General features: G+C 36.5%; 1 protein-coding gene across 1 annotated transcript; it reads left to right on the top strand.

Annotated features, from left to right (window-relative positions):
* The first annotated feature begins 426 nt into the window (after positions 1 to 426).
* Positions 427 to 1,365, top strand: LOC125105440 (olfactory receptor 4K14-like). Its single transcript, XM_047738928.1, has one exon. The coding sequence runs from the start codon at positions 427 to 429 to the stop codon at positions 1,363 to 1,365; it is 939 nt and encodes a 312-aa protein (XP_047594884.1).
* The last annotated feature ends 16,645 nt before the right edge of the window (positions 1,366 to 18,010 follow it).

The following is an 18,010-nucleotide window of genomic DNA, read 5'->3' on the forward strand; positions in this document are numbered from 1 at the left end:
ATTTGTTTCTGAGAAGCATTTTTTGTATCAGAAAGCTAGCATTCAATTATTGCCCTGGGGGGATAGAAACTCTGATGTATTAAAGCTATGTATTGTCCCTGCAGAGGAGGTAAATTCAAGCCTTGGAGAAATTATTTCCATGATACTTTACTATTGAGATTTTTAATCATTTTTGATTCCCATGACAACTATAATTCTGATAGGTAAGGCCTTTGAATTACCCCTCTATACTTAACTCCTCATCTTAACTATAAGTCTGTATCTACCTATAAATTCAAGAAAAGTTTATTTTCAATTTTCAGCATTTTGCCCATGAGTAGGACGTGTCTGCTCTCAGTACCTGAGTGTTAATGAGATTCTTTTTTCCATTCTAGAAGTTCTTAGTTCATCTCTTTCTTTGGGCTCCATTAGCATTCCATGTACAAAATGGAGGAAGCAAACCAGTCTATGACGTCTGAGTTCATTTTTCATGGACTTTGTGATTCAAGGGAGCTCCAGACCTTCCTCTTACTGCCTTTTTCTACGCTCTACCTGATGACTGTTGTGGGCAACCTCTTTGTCGTGCTCTTATTCATCACTGACCCTCATCTCCATTCCCCAATGTACTTCCTCTTAGCCAATCTCTCATTTGTGGACTTCTGCCTTTCCTCAGTAACTACCCCTAAACTGACCACAGACTTCCTAAAGGATAATAAAACCATCTCCTTTGGTGGCTGCATGACCCAGATCTTCGGTGTGCATTTTTTTGCAGGTGGCGAGATGGTGCTGCTGGTGACAATGGCCTATGATCGTTATGTGGCCATTTGCAAGCCACTGCATTACTCTAGCATCATGGATAGACAGAAGTGCATCTGGTTAGTTTTGATATCATGGATCATTGGCTTTGTGCATGCCATGAGCCAACTAGCCATGATTTTAGATCTGCCCTTCTGTGGATCCAGAATAGTGGACAGTTTTTTCTGTGATATCCCTTTGGTGATAAAACTGGCCTGCATGGATACACATACTCTAGGAATGCTGATAAACGCTGACAGCGGGATCTTGGCAACAACTTGCTTCATTCTCTTACTGATGTCCTACACCTATATCCTCCTAACTGTCCGTCTAAACTCCAAGGACGGAGCATCAAAAGCACTCTCTACCTGTACTTCCCACATCACAGTGGTATTGCTATTCTTTGGACCTTGCATCTTCATCTATCTGTGGCCACTTAACATCACTTGGATGGACAAGTTTCTTGCTGTGTTTTACACAGTAATCACACCTCTCCTGAATCCAGCCATTTACACACTGAGAAATAAAGATATTAGGAATGCCATAAAGAGACTGATAAATCAACATATGGATTCACAGGATAATTTTTAGTTTTTTTAGTTTTCTCATATAATCAGAAAATACATCCCAATTTGGCCACATTTGACCTATAAACTAAACTGGCTATGAGACTTATTCATATCTATATGCTTGGAGTATTCACAGATGTATGGTTTGTGGTTATTCCATTACAAAAATATTTTGGCTCAGGTCACAATGTCAGGGGCCAGGGATCCAGCCCTGCATAGGGGTCCTTGCTCAGCTTGGAGTCTACTTGAGGATTCTCCCTCTTCCTCTCAAACTCCCCCATTCTCTATTTCTCTACTAATAAATCAATCTCTTTAAGAAATCCAACACTTATATTCTTACCACTTGGAGAAGACAATAATTGATAATCATAATTTGGATAAATACTTCTTTGTATTTACTTAAAGATTTTCAGATGATAACAATGATAATTATAAAAGTAATCATTACTACCATTATTTAACACTACCAACATTCCCAACACCATGCTAAACATTTTACCCAGGTTAGGTATTATTACAAAACTACTCTGGACTACTTATCATTGGTCCCATTTCTAAAATTACATGATTTACTTACCTCAATTGTAAGTTAGCTAGACAAGATACTAAAACTATTTGAGTGGTCTATTTCTACTGAGAAATAAATCAAACAAATTGTAATGATATTGTACGTGTACTCCACAGCATTACCCTTATAGTTCAAGTTTCCAAGTCTTCATTGTTGATTTAAAGTTGGAATTTCTCGACAATTTTTGTTGTTCTTGTTAAAAACATGGAAGAATCATTTGCAATCCTTTGAAACATTATTTCCTTGGGTTAATAAAGGATTTTTATAATTATCATTTGACCTTATATTAAAGCAAAGAGAGCTGGGAGGATGGGGAAAATAGAAGAATGTGCTATTTCAAAGCAAAAGAAATATAGAAGGGTGAGAAGAAAGCCAAAAAGAAGCCATCAATGAAAGCAACACAATAAATTTAGATAAAGATCCAAAATCCTCCTAGAAATGAATAAAAAGGATGACCCAAAAGGGGAGACATAGGGCAAGTGAATTGAACAGTTATTTATTCCTGAAAAGAAATACAATAGGACACTAAACACTCAACCTCATTAGTAATTAAGAAAATATAACTTAAGATCAAAATGAAATACTACCTTACACCTTTAAAATGGGTATGAGAAAAAAATCTGACAGTAACAATCATTGTTGAGAACATGTACCAATGTGTATTAATGGAAACGTTATGCCCTGCTGGTAGGTGAAAATGGACTTAACCACTGAAAAACAATGAATTACTTCAGACTTTTATCATGTCAGTACAGACAATGCACTATGCCGTTGCACAGTCACACTACCTTACCTTCCTTGTAGTTTATATTGCTACAATGAGGAGGAGAACAAATAGTCAAGAGTGGCATAATCCTTAATTCTTTAACGCTAAACCTATTGCCTTCCCATTATTTAATCAGGCCTGCCGGAAAGCAATAGATATTTATGGATTCAATTTTGCAGAAAAAAGATCCTCAGCCTTTGGAAGTTGTCTTGATCATTCCTTGTCCACAAAATTCACACTTCACAACTCGCCTGTATTCTTATTCTGTATGATTCATTATATTCTCCTTATTTTGTTATTCACTATTTTTCTAGCTCAGTATAGGGATGTGGCCAATATATTTCCTATAAAAAGCTTTCCCATTTTAGCTAATAGGGACTGGTATTCTGGAGCTAATCCCTCCAGAAAATAGATTCACCTTAAGTAAATAGCTTCTGTGTTTACTTTAAAAAGAAAATCATTTCTTCACAAGAGTGATCCCAAGTAACAGCTGTTCAAATAGAAATCCAAGCAATTTTGCAGTGAAGCCCTGTTTCTGCTCTATTTCTGTTTATTCCATTATAAAAATACGTTAAAAAATCCAATACTTGGGATGCCTGGGTGGCTCAGTCAGTTAAGCATCTGACTCTTGATTTTGGTTTTGGTCACAATTTCCAGGTCCTGGCATCCAGCCCTACTTAGGGAGGGTCCATGCTCTGCATGGAGTCTACTTGAGGATTCTATCTCTTTCTTCATACTTTCCCCCAACTTTTTCTCTCTCAAATAAACAAGGCTTTTAAAAGTTCCAACATTTATAGTCTTACCACTTGGAAAGGATAATAATTGATAATCAGAATTTGCATAATTGTTACTCTGTTTGATTATTCAGTGGTTTGTGAGGACTGAAAAACATCATTTACGTATATTTAACCCATGAACATATTTTTCTCCCAAAACAAACATTCCTTTATCTCTATAACTTTGTATAGAGTAATTATAGGTATTAAAACTCCTTGGGACGCCTGGGTGGCTCAGTTGGTTGGACGACTGCCTTCGGCTCAGGTCATGATCCTGGAGTCCCGGGATCGAGTCCCACATCGGGCTCCCAGCTCCATGGGAAGTCTGCTTCTCCCTCTGACCTTCTCGCTCATGCTCTCTCTCACTGTCTCTCTCTCAAATAAATAAATAAAATCTTAAAAAAAAAAAAACTTTAAAACTCCAAGTGACATTTTTGAGTTTATATTCATTTGATCCTTTAAGCATTCATATTTTTCAAATGCCAATTAATATTACTCAAAATTCTAACTGGAATTAACAATTAAGAGTGTGTAGTGAGAGTCCAAGATGACAGAGGAGGAGACCTCATTTTCCTCTGATCCAGGAATTTAGCTGGATAGCTATCAAATCATTCTGACCAATTGGGAACCCCACTACAGATCTAAGAAAATAACTGCAAGTCTAGAAATATAAAAGAGGCCACATTCTGCAAGGTAGAAGGTGTGGAAATGTGAATCTGAAGTGATGTATTAGAAGTAAACCTGGTGGCAGGGAGCCTATGTAAGTTGGCTACCACAAAGTCACATAGCACAGGAGCACAAAATAAAAACTTCCTAGAAATCAGCTCCAGTGAGGAATATCCCTGTCTAAAGGATGCTTAGGTGCCAAAGGAAGGCAGAATCCAAGGTGGGACAGTGTGGTGTGGTCTCAGGATGCCTAGGTGTGGCAGAGTACTGAAGCATGGGAGCTAGGAAGCCACCTGCAATCAGTTCAGGGTTGCCATACACCACAGACTGTGGCATTGTTGGGACCATTCTCTTAGCAGGGACCCAAAAAGCAGTGGCAGAACTGGCAAGACTCCCCTTTCTCCCTTGGGAGGAGTGGCATAGCAGCATGCTGTAGCAGTCTGCAGGGTTTGGAGCCTCAAAATAGGGTCACATGCTTGAAATAGAAACACTCTGTCACAGGCCTGGTGAGCAGGGAATGTGGAGGGAAACCAGGGAGACAAGAGTGATGATGGACTGTTTTCCCTAAGGAAGCATTGAGGATTAGAGCACAGGGCTTTTGGCTCCAGGGCTGGAGATTGGGATGCTACATTTCATTCCATCCTCTAAAGAGGCATGGAAAGCCTTCAGGAACAAAACCCACATAGAGCAATCCAAGCAGTGTATTTAGCCTGGCTGCCTGGCAAGGGTGGTACAATTCCACCCAGTGCAATGACACTTGAGAGTCAAAGCAACAAGCCCCTCCTCCAGAAGATCAGCAAGAACATGGGGCTAAGACCAACTTTATGGATCACACAAAACTGCAAAACTCTAGCACTAGGGGAAAATAGTACGCAGAATTCATTTCTTTTTTTCCCATGATTCTTTAGTCTTTCAATTTTAATTTTTTTCTCTTGCCATCTTCAACCAATTTCATATTTTAATAAATCTTTGTTTTAAATCTACTTTAATTTTCATTTTTAAAGTACATTCTATACTTTCATTGTATTTAATATTATTCATATACATACAAAAATAAATGTATATATTATATGTAATATATATATACAAAAATAAAATACATGTGTATATATATTTGTCTTTTTTTACAATTTGGAGTGTGATTTCTTTTTTTTTTAAGATTTTATTTATTTATTTGATGGACAGAGATAACAAGTAGGCAGAGAGGCAGGCAGAGAGAGAGGAGGAAGCAGGCTCCATGCTGAGAAGAAAGCCCAATACGGGGCTTGATCCCAGGACCCTGGGATCGTGTCCTGAGCTGAAGGCAGATGCTTTAACCCACTGAGCCACCCAGGTGCCCCTGGAGTGTGGTTTCTTCTAAGGAACAGATCAAAATAAACCCAGAATCTAGTGTGTGGCTCTGTTCTTTTCACCTGTCTAATCATATTCACTTTCATTTTCTTTTCCTACTTTTTTTTTAAGCTTTTAAAATTTTCATCTTTACAGTTACATTCTATCCTTTGAATGTATTCTATTTTAATTTTGTTTACATATGTTTTTCTTTTTTTATCATTTTGAGTTGTAGTTTCATCTAACAAAGTGACCAAAACACACTCAGGATATAGTGTATTGCTCTGTTCTGCTTAACTGCTTATATTCCTTATTTTTTGTTCTTTTTTTACTTTTCCCTCCCTCTTTTAATTTTCATTTTTACATTTACATCCTATCCTTTCTTTTTTTTTTTTTTAAGATTTTATTTATTTATTTGTCATAGAGAGAGAAGCGAGAGTGAGCACAGGCAGACAGAGTGGCAGGCAGAGGCAGAGGGAGAAGCAGGCTCCCCGCCAAGCAAGGAGCCTGATGTGGGACTCGATCCCAGGACGCTGGGATCATGACCTGAGCCGAAGGCAGCTGCTTAACCAACTGAGCCACCCAGGCGTCCCTCATCCTATCCTTTCATTGTATTTAATTTCATTTCTTTACATATATAAGGTTTTCTTTCTTTACTATTTTGGGATCTAGTTTGAAAAAAAAAACCAACAAAACACCAAAATAGACACAGGATCCAGTATATTGCTCTATTCTCTTCAGCTCTCTCATTATATTTACTCCCTTTTTAAAAACTTTAATGCGTTGTTTTGTTTTGTTTTCCATTTCAGGTCTCTTCTGATTTGTTTAGTGTATGTTTCTCTGGCATCACTGTTCCCATTTTAGTATTTGTATTCTTGTTCATCTATTCTTCTCTGGACAGAATGACAAGATAGAAAAACTCACCTCAGAAAACAGAACAAGAATAAGTATTGGAAGTCAGGGACCTAATCAGTATGGAGATATGGATGTCAGAACTAGAGTTCAGAATAATGATTATAAATTTCTACCTGGGCTTGAAAAAAGTATAGAAGACACTAGAGAATCCCTTTCTAGAGAAATAAAAGAACTAAAATCTAATTAAGTAAAAATAAAAAAGTCTATTAATGATATGTAATAAAAAATGGAGACTCTAACTTCTAGGAAAAATGAGGCAGAAGTGAGAATTAGTGATATAAAAGACAAAATGATGGAGAATAAAGAAGCTGAGAAATAGCTAAGAAATAAACAACTACTGGATCACAAGGGGAAAATTTGAGAGATAAGTGACATTACAAAGTCAAAAAATACCAGGATAACTGGAGCCCTGGAGGAAGAGGAAAAGGAACGAGAGAGAGAGAAAGAGAGAGGTCCAGAAGTATACTGGAGCAAATTGTAGCAGAAACTTCCCTAATTTGGGGAAGAAAACAGGCATTCAAGTCCAAGAGGCACAGAGAACTCCCCTCAAAATCAATAAGAATAAGTCAACACACTGACATTCATTACTGAAACTTGCAAATCACAGAGACAAAGAAAAAATCCTGAAAGCAGCTCAGGACAAGATATCTGTAGCCTACAAGGGTAGAAACATTAAACTGGCAGAAGACCAAACCACAGAGACCATAACAGGCCAGAAAGGACTGGCATGATATATTCATGGTGCTAAATGAGAAAAATATGCATCCAAGAATACTTGATCCAGTTTGAATGTCATTCAAATTGAAGGAGAAGTGCGCCTGGGTGGCTCTGTCATTAAGCGTCTGCCTTTGGCTCAGACCTAGCTCCAGGGTCCTCGGATCTAGCTCCACACTAGGCTCCTCGGATCTAGCTCCACACTGGGCTCCCTGCTCTGCAGGAAGCCTGCTTCTCCCGCTTTCACTCCTGCTGCTTGTTTTCCCTCTCTTGCTGTATCTCTCTCTGTCAAATAAATCTTAAAAAAAAAAATTGAAGGAGAGATAACAAGCATTCAGGACAAACAGAAACTAAAAGCATTTGTGATCACTAAACCAGCCCTACAAGAAATATTGAAAAGGTCCTCTAAGTCAAGAGACAGTCCAAAAGTAAAATAGATCAGAAAGGAACAAAGACAATATACAGAAACAGTGACTGGACAGGGAATACAATGGCACAAAATTCATATCTTTCAAGAGTTACACTGAATGTAAATGGGCTAAATGTCCCAATCAAAAGACACAGGGTATCAGATTAGATTAAAAAAAGCAAGACCCATTGATATGCTGTCTGCATGAGACTCATTTTACACCCAAAGTCACCTTCAGATTTACAGTACAGGGGTGGAAAACCATTTCATGCTAATGGACAACAAAAGAAAGCTGGGGTGGCAATCCTTATAGCAGAGAAATTAGATTTCAAACTAAAGACTGTAATAAGAGATAAGAAATGTCACTGTATCATACTTAAAGGGTATATCCAACAAGAAGTTCTAACAATCACAAATATTTATGCCCCTAACATGGGAACAGCCAATTATATAAACCAATTAGTAACAAAATTAAAGAAATACATCAATAATAATACAATAATAGCAGGTGACTTTAACATCCACTCCCTGCAATGGACAAATTATCTAAGCAAAAGATCAATAAGGAAGCAAGGGCTTTGAATGACACACTGGACCAGATGGACTTCACACATACATTCAAAGATTTCCATCCTGAAGTAACACAATACATATTTGTCTCAAGCGTACATGGAGCAGAATAGATCCCATACTGGGTCACAAATCAGGTCTCAAACAATACAAAAAGACTGGATCATTGCCTGCATATTTTCAGACTACAATGCTTTGAAACTGGAACTCAGTCACAGAGGAAATTTGGAAAGAATGCAAATACATGGAGGCTAAAGAGCATCCTACTAAAGAATGAATGGGTCAACCAGGAAATTAAAGAAGAAACTTTCTTAGAAAGAAGTGAAAATAAAAACACAACTGTTCAAAACCTTTGGGAAAAAAGCAAAGTTCGTCCAAAGAGGGAAGTATATAGTAATACAAGCCTTTCTCAACAAGAGAAAACAAGAAAGTTTTCGAATATATATGCTAATCTTATACCTAAAAGAGTGGGAGAGAGAACAAACAATAAAGCCTAAACCCAGCAGTAGAATAGAATTAATAGTGACTAGAGCAGAAATTAATGAAACAAATCAAAAGAACAGTAGAACACTCCTTGCTTCCTTTCTAGGAAATTAGGAGCTGGTTCTTTGAAGAAATTAATAACAGTGAAAAACCCCTGGCCTTCCTTGTCAAAAAGAAAAGAGAAAGGACCCAAAGTAAATCACAAAGGAAAGAGGAGAGATCACGCCAACACCACAGAAATACAAATAATTACAAGAACATATTAGGAGCAACTATATTCCAACAAATTAGGCAATCTGGAAGAAATCAATGCATCCCTAGAGATGTATACACACCAAAACAGAAGTAGGAAGAAGTAGAAAACCTGAATGATACCAGCAAGCAAATGGAATAAGTAGTGAAAAATCACCCAACAAACAAGAGTCCAGACTGGATGGGTTCCCAGAGGAATTCTACCAAATATTTATTTATTTATTTAATAGATTTTATTTTATTTACTTATTTTGACAGAAAGAGTGAGACAAGTATAAGCAGTGGGAGCAGGAGAGGGAGAAGGAGAGGTAGGCTCCCAGCCCAGCAGGGAGCCTGACACAGGGCTGGATCCCAGAATCCTGGGATTATCACCTGAGCTGAAGATAGGTGTTCAACTATCTGAGCCACCCAGGCACCCTCCACCACACATTTAAAGAAGAATTAATACCTATTCCTCTGAAGCTGTTTCAAAAATTGAAATGGAAGGAAAACTTCCAAGCTCATTCTATGAAGCCAGCATTACCTTGATCCCAAAGTCAGACAAAGACTCCACCAAAAACAAGAATCACAGACCAATATCCCTGATGAGCATGGATGCCAAAATTCTCACCAAGACTAACCAATAGGATGCCACAGTACATTAAAAGAATTATTCACCATGATTAAGTGGGATTTATTCCTGGGCTTCAAGGATGGTTCAACATCTGCAAAACAATCAGTGTGATACACCACATTAATAAAAGAACAAGTACTATTATTCTCTTAGTAGATGCAGAGGAAGCATTTGACAAAGTATAGCACCCTTTGTTGATTAAAAGTCTTCACAGTGTAGGGATAGAGGGAACATTCCTCAATATCATAAAAGCCATATACAAAAAGCCCACAACAAATATCATTCTCAGTGGGGGAAATGCTGAAGGCCTTTTCCCTGAGGAACATGACAGGGATGTCCAGTATTGCCATTACTTTTCCACATAGTACTTAAACGCCCAGCCTCAGCAATCAGGAATAAAAAGAAATAAAACACATCTGAATCAGCAAAGAAGTCAAAATCTCACTCTTTGCAGATATATGTTGATTCATGTGAAAAACCCAAAATACCCCACGCCAAAATTGCTAGAACTTAGATAGGAATTCAACAAAGTGGCACAGAAATGCACAGAAAACAGTTGCATTTCAATACACTGAGACAGAAGAAAGAGAAATTAAGGAGTAGATCCCATTTACAATTGCATCCATACCATAAGATACCTTAAATAAACTGAACCAGAGGGAAATGATCTGTACTCCAAAAACTATAGAACACTCATAAAAGAAATTGAGGAAAAAACAAAAAAAAAATGGAAAAACATTCCATACCATGGATTGGAAGGACAAATATTGTTAAAATGTTTATGCTACCTAGAGTAATCTATACCTTCCTTGTAATCCCTATGAAAACACCATCAAATTTTTTCACAGAACTGAAACAAATAATCCTAAAATCTCTATGGAAACAGAAAAGATCCCAAATAGCCAAAGGAATGTTGGAAAAGGAAAACCAAAGCTGGTGGTGACAAAATTCTAGACTTCAAGTTCTATTACAAATCTGTAATCATCAAGGGGGTATAGTACATACCCAAAAACAGACACATAGTTCAATGGGTCAGTATAGAGAATCCAGAAATGGACCCTCAACTCTATGGTCAATCTTCAAAAAAACTGGAAAGAATATCCAATGGCAAAGAGACAGTCTGTTCAACCAATGGTGTTGGGAAAATTGGACAGCCACATGAGAGAATGAAAGTGAACCATTTCCTTACACCATACACAAAAATAGGCTCAAAATGGGTAAAAGACCTAAATGTGAGGCAGGAATCCATCAAAATCCTAGAGGAGAACATAGGAAGCAACTTCTGTGATCTTCACCACAGCAACTTCTTGCTAGACACAATCTCCAAAGGCAAAAGTGAATTACTGGGATTTCATTAAGATAAAATGTTTCAGCACAGCAAAGGAAACAGAGCACAAAACCAAAAGATAATCTAAAGAATGGGAGAATATATCTGCAAGTGACATATCAGATAAAGGATAGTATCCAAAATCTATAGAGAACTTACCAAACTCAACACCCAAAGAACAAATAATCTAATCAAGAAATGGGCAGAAGACCATATAATAACTGGCTCTCTCTGCTTGACTTATTTCACTCAGCATAATCTCTTCCAGTATGTCCATGTTGCTACAAAAGTTGAGTATTCATCCTTTCTGATGGAGGCATAATACTCCATAGTGTATATGGACCACATCTTCCTTATCCATTCATCCGTTGAAGGGCATCTTGGTTCTTTCCACAGTTTGGCGACCGTGGCCATTGCTGCTATAAACATTGGGGTACAGATGGCCCTTCTTTTCACTATATCTGTATCTTTGGGGTAAATACCCAGTAGTGAAATTGCAGGGTCATAGGGAAGCTCTATTTTTAATTTCTTGAGGAATCTCCACACTGTTCTCCAAAGTGGCTGTGCCAACTTGCATTCCCACCAACAGTGTTAGAGGGTTCCCCTTTCTCCACATCCTCTCCAACACACGTTGTTTCCTGTCTTGCTACTTATTTGTGGAGCATAACAAATAACATGGAGGACATGGGGAGATGGAGAGGAGAAGGGAGTTGAAGGAAATTGGAAGGGGAGGAGAACCATGAGAGACTATGGACACTGAAAAACAACCTGAGGGTTTTGAAGGGGTGGGGGGTGGGAGTTTGGCAGAACCAGGTGGTGGGTATTGGGGAGGACATGTATTGCATGGAGCACTGGGTGTGGGGCAAAAACAATGAATACTGTTACACTGAAAAGAAATTTTAAAAAAAGTTGAACATAAAAAAATATTGTCGTATTTGATAAAGAGCAATTATTTTATATGAAGCTTCATACTAAACAATCTAAAAAGACAATTTTAAAATTAATTGTAATTGAAAGAACAGGGATAGAATGTAATAAACAGGTGTTTTGAAGTGTATGCAAATTATGGAGCTACTGTCAGTTTCATGTTTTATATCTACATATTGCAAAAAATGTCAGAAGAAACATTAAGATATTGTATACATTTGTATCTAACATTAAATCAGATTTACAGCAAAAAAAAAAAAAAAAAAGAAATGGGCAGAAGACATGAAGAGACATTTCTCCAAAGAAGATATCCAAATGGCCAACAGATCCATTTAAAAAATGCTCAACATTTCTTGGCGCCAGGTAAATACTAATAAAAACCACCATGAGATACCACCTCACACCAGTCAGAATGGCTAAAATTAACAAGTCAGGAAATGATAGGTATTGGTGAGGATGAGGAGAAAGGGGAACCCTCTTACACTTTTGGTGGAAATGTAAGCTGGTGCAGACTCTCTGGAAAACAGTATGGAGTTTCCTCAAAAAGTTGAAAATGGAGCTACCCTATGAACCAGCAATTGCACTACTAAGTATTTACCTCAAAGATACAAATGTAATGATATGAATGGGCATGTGCAACCCAATGTCCACAGAAGCAAGGTCCACAATAGCCAAACTATGGAAAGAGCCCAGATGTCCATCAACAGATGAATGCATAAAGAAGACATGGTATATATATACAATGGAATAATCCTCAGCCATAAAAAAAAAAAGAAAGAAAGAAAAGAAAAGAAAGAAAAAAGAAAAAGAAATCTTGCCATTTGCGACAATGTGAATACAACTAGAGAGTATTATGCTAAATGAAATAACTCAATCAGAGAAAGATAATTATCAGATAATATCACTATGTGGAATTTAAGAAACAAAAAAGATGATCATGGGGAAGAGAGGAACACATAAAACAAGATGAAATCAGAGGGGGAGACAAACCATAAGAGACTCTTAATCATAGGAAACTGAGGGTTGCTGGAGGGGAGGGAGATGGAGAGATGGGGTAACTGAGTGATGGCCATTGAGGAGGGCGTGTGATGAATGAGCACTGGGTACTATAAAAGATTGATGAATGACTGACCTCTACCTCTCAAAATAATAATATATTATATGTTAATTAATTGAATTTATACAGAAAATGTTTTAAAAAAGAATGTGTAGTGGTATTTAGTCTTTTACATGATATTGATGCCAAAAAGATATAATTAGTGATTCACAGTAATGTTCAACAATTCTATAGTTTATAAAATATCTGTGATGTATAATGTCTCTAATCTCAAATGTGTAAAAATACTGTCATGAAATGTTAAAAAAAACAAAACTATCCAAAAATACTGTCAAAACCACATAATTAGGGGCGCCTGGGTGGCTCAGTGGGTTAAAGCCTCTGCTTTCGGCTCAGGTCATGATCCCAGGGTCCTGGGATCGAACCCCGAGTCGGGCTCTCTGCTCAGCGGGGAGCCTGCTTCCTCCTCTCTCTCTGCCTGCTTCTCTGCCTACTTGTGATCTCTGTCTGTCAAGTAAATAAATAAAATCTTAAAAAAAAAACCCACATAATTACTATTCAACACACATATTCTTTAATTTCTCTATGACTCTATTCTGCATCTCCTGTAACTTGACCCTTGGGGAAAAAGCTAATGTCATAAAACTCTTAACATCTATAGACAGCCAATAATGGAATAAATGTTAGTTATTAACACCCAGTCCTGTAATTGGTTTCATTCCTAACAGTAACAACTATTTATAACCTCGTGTCTCAATTAATAAAGATGAATCTAGAAGGTAGTGAATGTCTCTGTGTTTCTCAATCCCTTGAAGCTGCTGAGGGTGAAAACCAGAGCCTGTGCAGGTACGTGAAAACCCCATCTTTAATTCTCCAGCATTGGGTTCCATAATTAACTCCTTTTTTACATTCCCCACAGTTTACTTCTCTCCTAGTCACCCTTTTCCTTTGTTAACTCAATTTATTTGAATAAATTTCATTCATACTGTTTTATATCCTTCTAGTCTTATTCTAAGAGTTAAAATTGTATGACAGATGAACGTAACATATTCTTCAAAGCTCTAGTATCTTTTTGAAAATAGTATGTGAAGTATATTGGGTCTCTCATCTCCCTTTTCTCTGAATATTAGGATAATAAAAATAAGATGCAATGTCTATGCCTTTGCTCTTCTATTCCTACTGAAATAACATGAAAAAGGCATGCTAGCTTTCTGTCTGCCAGATTTACTCAATCACTGTTAAAACTCTGGTCTGTTTCCTGAAAATCATCAAAATTATCACAATATATAACACTTATTTAGCATTTTGTGTATGTCCAAACACTATTTGATGTTTTGTTGTTTCAACTCATTTAGTCCTCAAAACAACTACAGGAAATAGAGACTGTTAGTATCTGCCTTTAACAGATGCAGAAACAGACGTATCTGGCAGTTGAGTAACTCATATGGAATACACAGCAGGTAAATGGGGGACCTGGGGATGCATTTTGGTCCCCATGTCTGTGCCCTTAAACACTGTTTTACTATGTATTGAAATGGTTTCTATATAACCTTTCCATCTCCTCAATTTATTTTGACACATTTGTTTTCAAATTTAAAAAATGAATATTACCTCTAAAAATACAGCAAATCAAGTTGGGGGTAAAGAAACAAGTGTAAGATTAGTTAAAATCCCACCACCTGTAGGACAACAGATGGTAGTTACACCTGTGGTGAACATAACATAGCATATAACGATACTGAATCACACCTGAAACTAATGTAACATTGTGTGTCAGCTATATTCAAATTAAAAAAGTTTTTAACCACACCACCTATAGATATTTGGGACAAATTCTAAAACTCTATTCATTTAAATGTCATTTGCACTCCCCTCCACCAGTAAAAATATTTTTTTACTGTATTTTTCTGGACTTAACTGATATCTTTCCATACTCATTAATGTAGACCTAATGGCTTTTTAAAAATAGAATATATCCACATAATCAGTCTTTTATCATTAAACATTTCATATTATAAGAAATGTTAAAGTAAAGTAACATATGTTTTTTATATTTATCTATTTTCTTTCAATTAATTTCAAGGCATAGCATTACTGAATCACAGTTAAAATATTTTTTATGACTCAACTGCCTTCTGGAATGACTGTACTATTTCACATTTCCTTTCACCTGAGAAGCACTGCTTCTCCAATTCTAAAACATCAATAGGCTTATTCAGTCTGTTGAGGAGAAAATACAAAAATGGAATCTGCTTTCTGAATTTGAGGTAAATGCTACAATCTCAAATTTTAGAAAGTGAATCATAATTCAATGTATTAAACTTTACAACTTTATTTTTACATTTAAGGCTTCTAATAATCTACAATATACTTGCTGTAAGATATATAGTAAGATACTTAAAAGTTTGTTTCCAGTGTTGAGCTACATGTTTAATAACCATTGAATACTCTGAATTTAGATATATTCTAAATTCTAAAGCCCTCCATTATCCTATTTAATTGTTTTGACCTCTTTATCATATACTAAGTTCCCTAATTTGTATCATATTCATAACTACATTTTGTCCTATTTACCGGTCAATTTCAGTCAAATCAATCATTATTTAATTAGCATGGGTTTATGATATATCCCAATATCTTTTATAGAAAGTATTCTCTTTTCTCCCCTTGGTACCCACTTGATTTCTTTTTCAAAATATTCCTGGGCTTTGAAATGGACATTTAGGTATCTTTGTAAAGCTCCAAAACATTTCTGCTGGGCTTTTAATGGACACTGCAGTTATTGCTCAAGATAGTTCATTAAGAATGGATTTTTTTTAGTTGTAAAAACATCTTCTATTTGCATGGATTCATTTCCTATTTTAATCTGCATTTCAAATGTTTCAGGAAAGTTTGTTTTTTCAATAGAGTGCATATATTACACATTTGTTTCACTTACAAATGAGAGTTTTTCAATCAAATTTTAATAAGTCATTTACTACTTATTATTTATTATATTTATTAAAATAATCTTGCTAGATTTATTTTTCATTTAATTGTAAGTTTTTGACATGGAAAATTGTATGAGTTGGGAATGATTATAGTTTCGATACTGTTCTTTCAAGAATATTATTTGATTTAATCTTTCTGCTATAGTAAATCATTGAAACATAGTGCTGCAGGCTTCCTTCTTTATGTTCTTGGTTTTAATGCTTCTTATTTTTTAATTTAATTTTATTTTTTTCAATGTTCCAAGATTCGTTGTTTATGCACCATCTATAACCAGACATTGACTATTGGTTTAAAAATTTATTAAAATCATCACTTATTTTATTTTTTCAGTGTTCCAAAATTGTTTATGCACCACACCCAGTGCTTCATGCAATACATGCCCTCCTTAATAACCATCACCAAGCTCACCTAACCCCCTACCCCTATCCTCTCCAAAACCCTCAGTATGTTTCTCAGAGTCCACAGTCTCTTGTGGTTCATCTCCCCCTCCAATTTCCCCCAATTCGCTTTTCCTTTCCTTTTCCTAATATCCTCCATGGTATTCCTTATGGTCCAAAAGTAAGTGAAACCATATGATAATTGACTCTCTCTGCTTGACTTATTTCACTCAGCATAATCTCCTCCAGTCCCATCCATGTTGATAGAAAAGTTGGGTATTCATCCTTTCTGATGGAGGCATAATATCCCATTGTATATATGGACCATATCTTCTTTATCTATTCATCTGTTGAAGGGCGTCTTAGCTCTTTCCACAGTTTGGCAATTGTGACCATTGCTGCTATGAATGTTGGGGTAATATGGCCCTTCTTTTCACTACATCTGTATCTTTGGGGTAAATACCCAGTAGTGCAATTGCAGGGTCATAGGGTAGTTTTATTTTTAATTCCTTTGGAATCTCCACACTGTTTTCCAAAGTGACTGCACCAACTTGCATTCCCACCAACAGTGTTAGAGGGTTCCCCTTTCTCCACATCCTCTCCAACACTTGTTCACTGTCTTGGTGATTTTCGCCATTCTAACTGGTGTAAAGTGGTATCTCAATGTGGTTTTGATTTGAATCTCCCTGATGGCTAATGCTGATGAACAATTTTTCATGTGTCTGTTAGCCATAAAATCATCATATTAAAATATTTCTTAATCCTATTTTACTAAGAGGTTTTTGTTTGTTTGTTCTTTTTTTTAAATCATGGATCAATTTTGAAATTTACCCAGTGACTATTTAGTACATTAATTCCTTAAAGTTTTTATGGAAATATCCTCTCAAGTCAAATATTGCTCATCTCTACTCATGGCCTTATGTGATATGCTGAGGGATCAAAACTTTTCTCTTGACAGACCCACCAAAGGTTTCAAGTAGGAAAGCCATGTGGTGTTATTTGATCTTTAGATAGACAGATATGGAAACAGACTGTACAATGGACTGGACATGATGAAGAATGGAATGGGGAGATCATTTAGGAGCCTCTTCAACAATTAATATGGGAAAGTAAAAGTTTACCAGAAGTAAAAGATAAAATGACAATAAAAATGAGGAAGGAACTGAAGTGAAAAATAGTTGAAAGTAAAAATTATGCAACTGAAGCTGGAAGTACAAGGACAGAGTGTGACCCAGGTATCTACACTGGGCACATTTATTAAAGCATTGCTGTCAATTAAAGTATCATAAATTCAGTTTGACATTAACTTGAAGATGGAGGTGGAACTTCCATCTGAGTATGCCACATACTGGTTCGGATATATTACTCTGGAGTAAGAGATAAAGCTACAGATTCAGAATTCAACATGTAGGTACTAGTTACAATGAATAACCTGATACTAAATAAAACTTTTACCCTATGGGCAATGAGAATCCATACAAGGGTTTTAAAAAGACACAGGTGAAAAATCCTTACAAGGGTTTTAAAAAAGATACATATGTAATGTAAGATTTGCATTTTTAAATCCTTTCTGTCATCAGACCAAGGTAAACAGGCATATAAGACTTTGCTGAGTATGGTTAGGAGAGGTATTTCCAGCATAATTAAAAAAAAAAAAGAGCAATTACTTATCATAGACTCTGAATTATACCATAAATTAAGGTTGAGCAAAGGAAAATGATTACTGTGTTAGTGAAAGGTATAGAGAAGTCAGAAAGGCAGAAGAATAGTTAGGAAAGGGCTATCATAAAAATGGTCTGATTGGGGGCACCTGGGTGGCTCAGTGGGTTAAGCCTCTGCCTTCAGCTCAGGTCATAATCCCAGGGTCCTGGGATCGAGCCCCGCATCGGGCTCTCTGCTCAGTGGGGAGCCTGCTTCCTCCTCTCTC

This window comes from Lutra lutra, chromosome 7 (genome assembly GCF_902655055.1).
Source record: "Lutra lutra chromosome 7, mLutLut1.2, whole genome shotgun sequence".
Lineage (NCBI taxonomy): Eukaryota > Metazoa > Chordata > Mammalia > Carnivora > Mustelidae > Lutra > Lutra lutra.